This window comes from Bacillus rossius, chromosome 5, assembly GCF_032445375.1.
Source record: "Bacillus rossius redtenbacheri isolate Brsri chromosome 5, Brsri_v3, whole genome shotgun sequence".
In the NCBI taxonomy this organism is placed as follows: Eukaryota; Metazoa; Arthropoda; class Insecta; order Phasmatodea; family Bacillidae; genus Bacillus; species Bacillus rossius.
In genome coordinates this window covers 18,250,587-18,264,502 of record NC_086333.1, presented here as the reverse complement: position 1 = coordinate 18,264,502, position 13,916 = coordinate 18,250,587, and the positions used below count along the sequence as shown (strand labels likewise).

Genomic DNA, 13,916 nt, shown 5'->3' with positions numbered 1-13,916 from the left:
TATTTATTCACATTGTTACGAGGCTGCTTACGACGAAGCAGGCCAGTGTGAGAAGCGCTTCTGCTACTCACGTGTAGTCAGAATAACGGCCTTCCCTGTGAGTGCGTGGCCTGTCTCTGTCGCGTCTGGAGAATTCTGCGGCTCCCAGAGCCCGTCCGCCTGAAGTGGCGTCACTTTGGCGCCACTGTGTTGTACTGGGGATGCTGATGCCGCGACACCTCGGAGGGCAAGGAGAACTCTCCAGGGCGGGAATCGACGGGCTTGTAAGATACGGACACGGACGTGCGACGATGTCTGTCTGTGCGAGGCTGGTGATACCGGTGAAACCTCGGATAGTAAGAGTGAAGAAGGTGGTTAACCTCTAGGCGAGCATTAAGCGAGTTACGCGGAGACTGGTGCATCGAGGATGATGTCGCGGCGCGGGCGAGGGAGTAGTGCGAGGCAGTGTGCTGGGACCGAGGTCACGGTGCGTGGTTAGAGCAGACAGGGCCATTATCGAACCAGGCTCCATTGGGGACTTAAACATACGTTTAAATTGTTGTAAATAGACAAATAAATTAATAACACAGCAAAATTTAAATAAAACTCCAATTCATAAATAAGCTATCCTAGCTGACCTCTATTTCCCACATGGAAAAATATTCCATTCTAAACATTATTATTTCATACCCAGAGTTGTGGTAAAATTATAGGCAGGCTTTCAGAAAGTCTCGGCTAAACACTCACTGAATAATTTCTTACATTATTTTTTAGTTTTTGGTTTCCCTTAAATCACTCACGGCAATTATCCACAGAGTTTCATATCAAAATAATAATAATATACAGTTCAAAAACACAATTATTGCTTTGGATTATTTCTCTGCCTGATAATATCTACTTTCTCTGGTAAAAACCATTCTTTATATATAACTAGCTGCAGTACCCAGCGTTGATTGGGCTGAACACAGGGTGAAGGGGAACTGTTTAGAGATCAGATGCAGTTAGTAATTGTCTTCTTAATTTGAATGTCAAGTGTGCAAAATAATTTATATCACTTTCAGATCCCGACAGAAGTTGTTCTGCCAGTATATAGTTATTTACCTGGTCTGTATGTAATCTAGACTCTATAAAGCAATATAGGAAAAAAAACTGAAAAATACGGGATTACTAGTATTGAAAAGATTCCATTATCTAGCTAATGCTCGGCATGCTATGCAATGCCTAATTCAATTTTGTTTTGTAATATGTTTGAAGTAGTTACACATATACAAATAATCTATCCATATCTCTAAATATAAATTTATCTCTATCTACATCTATAGTCCTATATATCTATGTATCTCTCTATCTGTATTTATCTCTTTATATCTACATATATACATCACACTATCTCTATGTATTCTATATGAGGGTACTGATTGCTTCGTTGTTAATATCACACGGGTGTTTTTTACTTGTATGAGAAAATTAAGAATGATAATAGTACGGTGCAATTAGACCTAAACCTCAACATCCAAAAAAAAAGTTTCCCTCCAACGCCAAATTGTTCTATCCATTCCCCTTAGTATGTAATAAAAAGTTACACTAATTTGTGTGTCGGGTTACGGTGGGAGGGGGGAGGGAAGAGGGTGTAATGGTAGTTTTTCGCAGTTTTTCGCAAATATCTCGAAAAATATTCGGTTTACCGCAAAACGTATTCCATACAAAAATAATCTACATTAAATTACGAACAAAAATAGTTGTATTCATACTCACGCTAAAGTGAACGGTTCTGGAGGTATGGAGAGGGTAAAAGTGCCCATTTTTTTTTTAATTTTTCGGATTTGTTGGAAAAACATGAAATTATCACTGTGTAAACGGAAATAAATCAACAATATCAGAATTAATTACGTGTATTCAAGTAATGTGGATGTATGTTAAATCCCTACATTGCAAAAAAATCTCAAAATTTACAAACATATCATATTGAAAAACAAAGTAGTCATGTTAAATGCAATCTTAAATTACTGTAAATTATGAATCAGGATTCAGTCCTCTCCAAATACTTCACCCTCCTCTTCTTCATCCTCGTCAATGATGAGCGTGTCTCTGTTAACACATCCCAGGCCTGAGAAGTTGCCGCACATGGTCGAACAATTCAAACCACTCTTCCTGCACTCACAGTTAAGTACACATTCGTCTTTGCACGCGCACACGATGAGGGAAAGTAGTTCTGGTGGAGCAGTGGGACTTGCTGTTGCATGAGGTCTCAGGTGTTCTCCGATCTTCTTCCACGCCCACTCAAGCGGATTCTTCCTCTCATTGGGACCACTGCTGCACTTGGTGGTAAACTCTGAATGAATGCTGCCTGGAAGCTGCTGAAGTGGGGGGAAGTGCACCCAACTTGAACAACGAATGTACAGGCTGTTTTGCAATTGCCTGCAAGTAACACTGGTAGCGAAGAGAATCTATATCTTCAGTGTTCTTTGCTCCAAATATGGCAAGAAGGAAATGCTTCCCAGCATCAGCCACTGCACTCAGCTCAGCTTTGGGGTCACTGAAGACAAGAAGCTTCGTGCGAAGAGCCTTGTTGGCCTGAACTTTCCTAAATGCTGCAAATTTCCCCTTCTTGTAGATAGCTGATACAGTGTCACATCCTGTGAAAGCGTATACTGCGAAGAGAACATCTTTCATCTCCCCAATGCCTCGCTGTATGTTAGAAATGGAGTACACTTTTTCCTGTTGATTGCCATTTTCAATTTGTTATCGGGGGGCACGTGGACAGTCAATAAGACTAATAAGTCTGTGTCGTCGCCAACTACGGAAGCTCCAAGTCTTTTCTCTGCTTCATCAATCGCTGTAAGAACTAACATTAAGTCAGCATCACCCCGTGCTTGATGTACTGTGCAACCAGCTCTGTGCAAGTGCACTATGGGGAGAGAAATTAGTCCCATTTTGTTCTTAGCATTAGATAGAAATTCCCTTTGACCGAGATTTACGTGAATTGAGTTTTCTACTTTCACTTCAACATGAGTGGTCCGTGATCTGCACAAGTGTTCTTCATATTTTGTGTTTCCTTTTTCATATCCATCAAAAACAATAGTACCTTGTCCATAATGAGTAATAATATAACTAGTGTATTGCTCACAAATCTACCTGTAGGTAGCTGGGCATCGCCAGACCAACACTAATGCAAGCTTCATTTGTCTTCCAAATACAGTAATGAGTGCCTCTTCGACTAGGAAGAGAGCACGAACGACCCTAGAGTAAGCTTTTCCGTTCATCATTTGTTGAACACTGTTTTTGGCATAGACTGTACTGTACAACTCTTCCAAGCCACTCCCTGCCATGATGAATCCAATCGCTGAAAAAAACTACATTAACAGGTGGAAACCACCAAGTCGAATGAAGAGTGACTTTAAAGGGCTGTCATCAGGTGCTGCAGCTACCATTTCACGAGCTTTAGCATAAAAAGGCTGATCGAATGTCAATGTTGTGATGTGCAGGAGCGAGGCTGAGGGGCTTCTCGCGTGAGCACCTCACTGGCTGGAACCAGGGCGGCGGCCTGTTAGTGGGAACCCCCACGCAGCTGCCTCCGCGAGTCCGCCAGGAGAGAGTCGGCAGTTCGCGCCTTGACCCCGCGGCGACCAGACGCCATGACGTGCTACCTGCTGGTGCTGCTGGCCGCGCTGCTGCCCGCCGCCGCGCCCGCCAGGGTCCTGTGCTACTACGACAGCCGCTCGCACTACAGAGCAGGTAGTCCACGGCCAGGCACTGCCTGGTGGTTTGTTAACCCATATTTCAACAATTTTACTGGATTTAGGCACTAGCCGAATACGGAAACGCTGATAATTCACTCAATGTGAGTTATATTATGCCTTTTCAGTGGCGAAGTCAAGAATATTTTTGGGAAAAGAAATTTTTTTTTTATTTGATTTAAATACGTGTTTGTAAAATACTTAGCCTACATTTCAATTGACACTAAACACAAACATATGAGCCTACAGAAGCATCTGTAGGCCACGCGGTTTCTCACAGTTTAAATTGCAGGTTTAATAAATAGCTCACTTTTCATAATCCAAATTAACTTAATGCCTTCAATGATATTTTTAATTTTCTTTTTTAAAATTTTCTCTTCTCTCCCCCATCTTCCACAGTAACAAATACATGCTGCTAGTCTAGCAATAATTGCTGATTACGGATATTTGCCTGACAGAGTTCATGTAACATAAAACGTGTAAATTAAAAATAACGCAAAAATTAACAAATGAACAAATTTTCGATAGTCATAAAGTGAAACATCTGAACATAAGGTGAAATTGCGATTACTCAAAATGGAGGCCAAGCTCTGGAGCGCAAACATACTGGAAACCTCAGCGCTTCTCAAAATCAGAACGCTACATATGCCACACATTGTTTCCGGTAGCGAATAGATATTTCAGGAATGTAGTGATACTTTCTGAAATATCAGGACGTGTCTGCAACATCGCATATGTGGCTGATACAGTCACCAAGCAAGCATGGCATCGCCCCTCGAGTGTTACCAGTAAGCGATCGAGGCCTCTATCAAAACCTAAAATATTTGTGTCCGTTTTGCCGAAGGCTTCACTGGTATCAGTTTTCCAGTTTATTTTAACACGAGAAACTTAAAATTATGTATGTAATAACACATTTGTGTAAAACTTGCACTTTTATTTTTAAAAATCTTTTTTTATCATTAATAAGTGTATGTACTTACTACAGAACATTCATTTGGAAATTAATTTTGTTTCCCACACGCGCATATACATACAAAAATTTTAAATATTGTCTTACATCAAGCTGTACGAAAACTAAGTTATTTTGGCACATATTTTAAATTTGTACGAAATAATAAAAAATAAACTTCTCTCTAACCAATAATTATAATCTATTTAACTACATTGTTGCCAAGCTTAGAAAAAAACTATGCCAAGGCAACTTACCTGCAAACTACGTAAATTAGTTCTCTTTATGACGTACTTATTTTTGAGTAGAGCGTTGCTATTTTGTTGGATATATTGATATGGATTTGCTTTTTAAGAAAATGAAGTCTGTTTCAGTTCGTTGCCTTCTTGAGAGATTGACTGGCTGCTTGCAAAGTAACATTATTCAAGAAGTTATAATCGTGAGAGACTCTCGAGCTAATGATACATATATTGCAAAATATTCTCGCAAATAGTATATTAATACTTGTAGATGGGCGACTTTATTTCTATGCAATTTTTCCTTATATAAATTAAAAAGTCATACTATAAGTTTCTGAATAAAACTACATAATCTTGCCTAATTTTTTCGTACTAATTCATAATCATGTAAAACCCAAAAAAAGCAAAATTTCGAATTAATTTGCAATGTCTTTATAATTTGGTGGTGTTGTGACGGAAAATTTAGGCTATATGTTAAGAGAAATTTACTGAAATTTTAAATATCTATGCAGGGGTTAAAATGTGGGAAGGGAAATAACTTTACATAAATCACCCCACAGGCTTAAATTTTGTCATATAAGTTTTCAGGAGTCTGCATACTTGTATAGCAAGAACATTAAGTCGCAGGCTGGATGCGAACGTGCTTTAGAAATGTTGTCAACATAAAACAAACATATATTATGAATTTTAGATTATTTAGGTAATTTTAACTTAAAATAATTGTAAGCACTCGTATAGCTCATTGAATATTCATAAATAATTTAATTGGGAATTTATGAAGCAGTCCTTCAATTTTCATGATGTTAATTTTTATACCTATATAAATACTGTGCTTTCTGATAGTAATGAATAATTGTAAAATGTTGATTTTTGATGCCGTCATTCTTATGGTTTTATTCATGAAATTGAAAAATTAATATGACAAGAAATAGTAACTATAATTAAACCAAAAATATATAGAATTTGGTATGTCTGTCAAGGTAAATGTTATGTTCGCAGCGAGAGAATTACAGATTGACTACACACGCAAATAAAAAACCAACTAGTATGGTTAGTCATTGTAACAGTCTGTGCGATAATAACAATATTTGCCAGTCTGCAAGATTTTTTTGTGTAATGTAATTTGAGATGACTTTAATTAGGTAAGTATTATAGAAAATTTCTAAAGTCTATGATTATACTAACTTAAAATGTTTTTATATGATTATCAGAAAATAAATTAGTTATATGTAATTAAAATTAATAATACAACATGGCTTGCTTTGTTTAGTTTATTGCAGCCATTATAATTTTTGTGTGTACTTTTTTTTCAAAGTAATAATGAAGTTATTTTATACAGAAATACAGTAAAACAATATTGGCTTATTAAATAAGCACATAAATTGCCTTTTTTAGAATAGTTTATTAACTTAAAAAACCACTGGTTTCTCAGTGAATGTACGCGGACAGAAATCTCGTGTGGGAAAATGGAAATAATTAAAGGTTCTTAAAACGCACACGAAAAAATTATGAATTCATATTACCATTATAGTGTTGTTTTTAATAAAAAATTTATTTTCCAGAATATAAATTATGTTCAGTTACCAAATCTTATATTTGTTTTTGAAGAGTTGTCTATTTGAGGACAAAATGTATTGATAAATGTCTAGGCATCATTTTTATAGCATGTTTTATGAATAATAATATCGATTTTGTTGCAAACTAACTTTAACAAGTGACATACCTAAACGTTTATTTTCTTTGTTGCGCTTGTGAATAGATAAAACATTTAATGATTAAGGGTTTCGGTATAAAGACGGAAGTAATGAATAGCATGATAGTGATAGTATTATTTAAGAGTCATCGAAAATAATCTACGCTTTTAAGAGTGTTTCTTACTATTTTTTCATACGAAACACTTACCCTCTGGCTCTCTGTATTTCCCCAAAACTAAATGCTTAGGTAATGGTGGAGTAGAAATCATGAAACACGCCTTTTTTGTCTTTTTTACTTATTACCAAAACCATATTACAAAATGAATATCCAGCTGATTTTTTAATAATAAGTTTTACATGATTTTTCATTTTATTTCATTTTCTACTTAAAATATAAGGAATTTTGTGTCTTTGAGGTATTTAAATTCATCAGCCCTGTGGTTAATGCTCTTCCCGATTGTAGTGTAGTGTTGTTATATGTTGTAGTGTAAGTCAGCTGCCTGAAATCTTCTGCTGACTTATCATAGATTATGGCACTGGTATAATTTACTTATGTAATGGGAGTGGTACCTATATGGATTCTAACTGGGTGGCGAAAGTTTTAGTGTAAGAAATAGATGTAGTAAAATTACAAAGAGTGTGAATTTTTTGTGTGTAACATCTTAGCTTTTGGTATCCAGCATTTGGAGGGAGTAATTTCGTGAATGCGACGGAATTCAGGGATCGGAAATGTCTAACAATCACGGTGCTGCCATTTGTGGGAGACGGTGTGAACCAAAATTTACAAAAACCTTATTGTATTAACTTTGTTAATGAATGTTTACAAGATAAGCAGTATTTTAATAAAATTCCTGGTCGATAATCAGCTCCAAAGCCGGGGCTTCATATTTTTCAAGTCTATATCGCTTTAATCAGAGCCGTTTCATTATATAACTTAAGATTCGGTACTCGATGTTGCAGCTGCGGCAGTGAATTATAGTGGCAGTTGCAAAATCTACGTGTGATTTGCTTCTATAAATGTACTTGAAAACAAAATTTGGTATATTTATCACGCTTGGCATTATTTCAATGAATTCTACGTTAAATTTTTTGTCCGAGTTTCGTAAAATAAGTATATTTGCAACATGAGAACACATTAATTTGTTCGTTAACGAAGTTAGATCTGACACATCACTGGCGAGTACAGAAAGACACGCTCACATTAAAAAAAAAAAAAAGGTTGTTTCAAGTGGATAAAAATTTTAAAATGGAGAAAAAATTATAATTTTGCTGCTATGGTTTCAACGTTGACTGCAGTGGTTAGTTTTTAATTTTGAGTTTAAAAGATTGAAAATATTCATATGTAAATTAACTTAGATCTTTTATGTTGGTCTTTTATTGTTTACAACCATACTTTTAACGTATGCATCGAGATCAGATAATCCGTTTATTATTTGTATAACTTTGGCATGATGTCACAAAAATTTTGCCACAAAAATACAGCCAATAGATGTATGTGTGACTCTTTGCGTTTTTAATACAAATATTACTATTGAGTTCAAGTTCAAAGTACTAAAATTAATCTTTATTATAATCACGGTTTTTAAAAAATTTTAAATGTTGATTTTACGCGCATGCTTGTGTAAACAGTACTCAGAAGACTGCAAAGGAAACGTTCCCGGTAAAATCAAGAAATAACAGTTTTCTTCCTAAGTGGCGGGTGAAATTTAATGGCCTGGTTTTATGGTTTTTACGGCCGACCATAACACGTGAAAATGACGTCATTCCTGTTCGTCGCGCAACCTACAACAAATTTTTAATGCATTTTACCTTTCACAAACATAAGGCAAGAATATAAAATTATATAAGTTTTTATGACCACCGTAGTACTGTTCCATTCTTATCGGCAGTGATTGTGGACCGCCCTCGTTTAAGACACAACATGACATAATACCGTAAATTCGATATTTTTGCTCCAAAAGTACTTTGATTTATTTCGAACGTTCCAAAAAAAGCTTTAAATGAAAGTTAAGTACTTTTATTTTATTTATTAAATAAGAAACTTAAGTAATAATATGGTTTTATTATGTTTAATATCGCAAAAATAATATATAAGCTTTTAAATAAACAAGCATACAAAATATGTAGTAGTTTTGCCTTCTTATGTGTAGTTTTTTTTTCTGGTACTTAAGAATTTATACTCCTTTGAGATCCAAATTTAAGTAGTAAATACTTTTTGGTGTTTTTATTTTAAGTTTAGGTGAAAATAGAATATGCATTGCATTTTTAAGATCCAGAATAGCTCCAACTTAGCTATGTGTAAGTGAATTACGTGAAAGTGGTGATTTTACTAGGTATCTACGAAGTGAAGAGGATCTGCAAATATGGGTACAGATATTGACGTAACTGAAACAGTTGGATCATTTTTAAACAAGGCTTGTGCTAAGTTTTTGTTGGTATTATTAAAGTTGGACATCAAGTTTTAGAATGCTTCATGCATAATAAGTTATTTCATGATATCTAGTGCCTAAAAATCAGCAGCATATTAATGATATAAGGGATGTTGATAGCTTTGTATGAAATTTTTACTACAAAACCAGTAATCGATTGTTCACACATATGCAAACATTTTCCGGAAATCGGAGGATACAGACAATGTAATGCGATTCTATGAGAAATTCTAATAAAAAGCAGTTTTTTTTAATTGGCCTCTTTCCTATATTTTTAAAGAGAAATGACTCGGAACTCAAGTTTTTTGGAAAAACACTTCGCCAGTTTCTCACGTGCCAGTAGAAAATAAATTGACGCAAGAAGAATGGTTTCACTCACATATTTTACTCTCCTGTCGAACAAGTTTCATTTCAGAAAGTTTTATGCGTATACTTAGGTTTATAAGATAAAAAATTGTGGATAAACGCCATTTGCGAGCATTTTTCCGTCGTAAAAATCCAGACTGATAAATAAGAAAACGTAAATATATACAAAAAAAGCCAAGTTTGCTACTATTAAAAAGATATTAAGAAAACACATATGTAATTTCCCCTACAAGATTTGAATGGGCAAAACCATACAAAACAACTCGGACAATAACTAAACTAATGCTAAATTTACACAATAACAAGGACAACATGTCACATCAGGCTGACAGACCTTGATTTTACAACGACGACAGGACAAGTGAACAGAGTTGCGAAAAACTTATACTAACAACTAAGGATAAGACAATCAAGACAATCAACACAACACAGGCTGACACGATAGGTCTCATGCAGCGGTTTTAGGTTGAAAGAGTGTTTGCCGAAATGGTGAGGGGGGTGGGGCGGGGGAGAGAGAAACTGGAACCAGTTTGTAACTCTTCTGCGCTGCTACGACGCGGCATTCACCGCGACCTTGCCGCATGCACGATAGCGACGGGAAAATACTGTTGAAGCCCAGAAACTAACGCAGTTTTAATGGGTTTCCCATAGAATTGCGTGCACGCGCGTGAGTAATCACGTATGTGTTTGTGTGTACACAAGGTGTCCATAACTCAACGTGAAGTCGACAACAGTTTAGGCCAATCACGGTACTGAATTTAAAAAAATATATATTTTTTTTTTAACGTATCGTAGTTTTCGAGTTATTAGCACTTTTTTCCCTTAAGAAGATTTTTAGTCATCATCCTACACCAAAATTATTAGATACTGTGACAAATAATTTTTGCTACACAATATTAAGTAGCTAACCTGACCATTGATAACAATAAAAATAAATTCAAACGTGCTATACTTTTGTGCGTAAAAAACTTTTGCGCGACTTATGAGGCAACAATTTTTAATTAGGTAAATTTGAAAACTCACACTGTAAATGTTTTTACTTACTGATCAAGTTATTTTCTTTAATAAGCCATGTTTTTTAATAACGTCCATAGTTTGCAAAGTATTTTTTTACAATGTGACTAGTCAAATTTACCACAATTAAAAATCTTTGTGGCATAAGTCTTTCAGTTTATTTTTTCTCTTATAAGTAGAGCAGGTTTGATTTTATTTTGAGGATTTATCGATATTTATCGTTATTTATGATTGCGTAGAAAATCTTTTAGTCATATTATCTATTATTTTGATTCATTTTAGGAAATTAAAACTTTTAATAAATTGCCTTTATTCGAAAACTATAAACAGTTTTGAATTTTGGTTTTAGATTCAGAACAGTAATACTAGCCAGTCAATTATTTGGGGGGCTTGAAGTATAGTTATGGGACAATTGTATATTACTTTCCTGAAATAACACTTGCAATATATTTTTGTCCATGATATTGTTACGAACGCAGACAGGGCCGCGACACGAGCCAGGTCGTAGCTCGCTGTTGGCCCTGCGCGCCAATGGCGTCACGCGCCGCGTCACGGGCAGTCCATTAATCCTAGGGGCAACATGAGCTACCTGATAGAGCCAGATATTACATTAGAATCGAAATCACTCCTGGTTGCCCGAAGAGTTGCAAGGTTCGGCGAGGTTGTACCTATCAGGGTAGCCAACCTCGATTCTCGAACAAGGGTTCTTAAACAGGGATCCCAATAGCTGGCTGTGAACCAGTCTCTTGCGTAGGCCAGTGTGAGTCTTCCTCATCTATTAGACGTGACGCCCAACCAATAAACCTAAATCTAGAACATATACTAAGGCGATGCAAAAATAATCTAACAGATGAAGAAATAGAAGAAGTCACAGCTTTTCGTGTTAGCACCCAGGATGTCTTTTCCTTAGGGGATTCTGATCATGGGAGAACAAACCTGGTCTAACATCGCATCGACACAGGTGATGCAGAGTCAATCTGACAAACACCGGAGATGGCTACCTCTAGCAAAACAGGAAGAAGCAGAAAAGTTGATTGCGGGTATAAAAGACGGTGGTGTGATAGAACCATCGGCGAGTCCTTGGGTTTCCCCAGCTGTTTTAATGGCAAAGAAAGAATGGCCAACTGAGGTTCTGTGTGGACTATCGGAAGCTGAATTATATGACCAAAATGGACAGCTACCCCCTCCCATGTATGGATGACAAACTTCACATACTCTCTGGCACCCAATGATTTTCTACACTGAAGCTGAAGAGTGGTAACTGGTAAGTGGAGCTGCACCCCGAGGATAAGGAGAAGACTGTTTTCACGACAGGTAGTGGGCTGTTCCAGTTCACTGTGCTACCATTCCGGTTATGTAATGCTCCTTCATCTTTTCAGAGATTTATGAACTTTTCCTGCATGGCTTAACTTGGAAAACATGCCTAGTATACTTGTATGACATTATTGTGGTGGGTTAATACAGTGCAGGAACATTTGCGAAATCTTCAGAATGTATTCGACAGTTCCTAAGAAGTGCTTCTTTTACAGTATGAGGTAACATTTCTGGGGCATATTTTATCACAGGATGGAGTTCAAACAGATCCTGAGAAGATCCATTCTATGAAGGAGTTGCCTCAAACTAAGAAAGATCATGAAGTAAGGAGTTCCTTGGTACTCTGTACCTACTATAGGTGGTTGGTTCCTAGGTTCTCAACAATCGCAATACTATTGAACCAGCTGACCGAGGACAAGAGACAATTTATATAGACTTCAACCTATGAGAATGCCTTTCAAGATCTCAAGGAATCCCTGTGTACTAGCCCTATACTTGCCTAACCCTATCAACTCGACACAGTGGCAAGCAGAGATGGGTTGGTGTTGTACTTTTTCAGATTCAAAATTGAAATGAATGAGTAATAGCATACTACAGAAAAGTTTTGTCTGAGCCTGAATGCAACTATTGTCTTACATGACGATAACTCTCGGCTGTAGTGAAGTCTCTGCAACATGTCCACAAATATTTATATGGAGAAAATCCTTTTACACAATGACCAAGCCACACTTAAATAGCTACTACAGTTCAAAAATCCAGAGGGACAAGTTACTAGGTAGATTGAACAGATACAGCAATATAGCTATCGTATAGATCACAGGAAAGGCCGAATTCACAGCAATGCCAATGTCCTCTCCTGAAGCCCTTACAAGGTATACTTCAACCATAGCAATAGGGCGGAGAAAAATGAGGGAATCGAAGATGTTCGGCGAACAACGATAACTAACAGGGAATATAAATAAGATAATGCCAGCTTGAAAGCAGAGCAGTAGCAAGATCCTGACCTGACACATATTATAAGCAACTGAAGAGTGGTACAGGATGTCCAATTGGCACGAGATCTCTACTGACCTAAGGGCTGTGAAAGCTTACTGGACACAGTGGGATTACTCGAGGATGGTGAATGGGCTACTAATGAGGGCATGGGAGAGTCCAAATGAAAAAATTAGTTACAATGCAACTGCTCCTTCCAAAGTATCTAGTGGCAGAGGTGTTGAAAGAAATCCATGATGGTACCAAAGGTTGGTCATCTAGAGGTGAAAAAAACTCTAGCCAAGACCCGTAAATGCTACTATTTGTTGAGGTGTCACCAGAATGAGACGGCTTGGTGTAGACAATGTGAAGCATGCTCTGCTAAAAAAAAGGGCCACAACACCGGAGTCATGGGAAAATGAGGGCCTACAATGTAGGGGCCCCCTTTTGAGAGGATATCCATCGACATCGCTGGACCATTTCCCAACACTAAAGATTGTAACCGGTATATTCTGGTAGCAATGGATTACTTCAGTAAGTGAAAATACGCCTATTTACTTCCTAACCAAGAGCCACTAACATTGCAGACGCAATAGTCAACAACATCATTTGTAGATTTTGGGTACCGATTTAGCTCCACTCAGACCAATGCCGCAATTTCGAGTCGACAAAATTTCAGGAGGTGTGCCGGTTGCTGGTAATAAATAAAACCAGGGCTACAGCATTACATCCACAGTCCGATGGCATGGTGGAGAGGTTCAACAGAAATCTTGAGGAACATATTGTTAAGGTTTTGGCCGAGCATTAACAGGAATGGGATTAACACATCCAGTTGTTCCTAATGGCATATAGTTCTGCCATCCATGACTCCAGACCCCTGCGAGTATTGTGTTTGGACACGAGTTGAGGCTGTACTGTTATGTCAAGTTCGGTCGTCCTCGCATAGAGCCGACAAGTTACACTGAATATGTGAATCGTCTATATGAGCAAATGGCGTTTATACATGAAGAAGTCCGCAAATATCGTCGATTAGCGACGAATCGAATGAAGACGAGGTACGACGTGAAGGCTAACTCAATCGGATTTCAGGAGGGCGATTTGGTGTAGTTCTAGAACCCACAATAAAGGAAATTAAGGTGCCCTTAGTTTCAAGCAGTGTGGGAATGCCTGTATGATGTCTCGAAGCGGCTAAATGATGTGGTCTACCGCACCCAGAGATGGAT

General features: G+C 37.2%; 1 protein-coding gene across 1 annotated transcript in view; it reads left to right on the top strand.

Annotated features, from left to right (window-relative positions):
* Window positions 1-3,547: 3,547 nt before the first annotated feature.
* The window catches only part of LOC134531620 (chitinase-like protein EN03), a 68,580-nt gene continuing 58,211 nt past the window's right edge, over window positions 3,548-13,916 (top strand). The window contains exon 1 of the mRNA XM_063367376.1: window positions 3,548-3,714. Coding sequence (XP_063223446.1) covers window positions 3,615-3,714 — 100 coding nt within the window. The 5' untranslated portion in view covers window positions 3,548-3,614. The remainder of the gene's footprint in view (window positions 3,715-13,916) is intronic.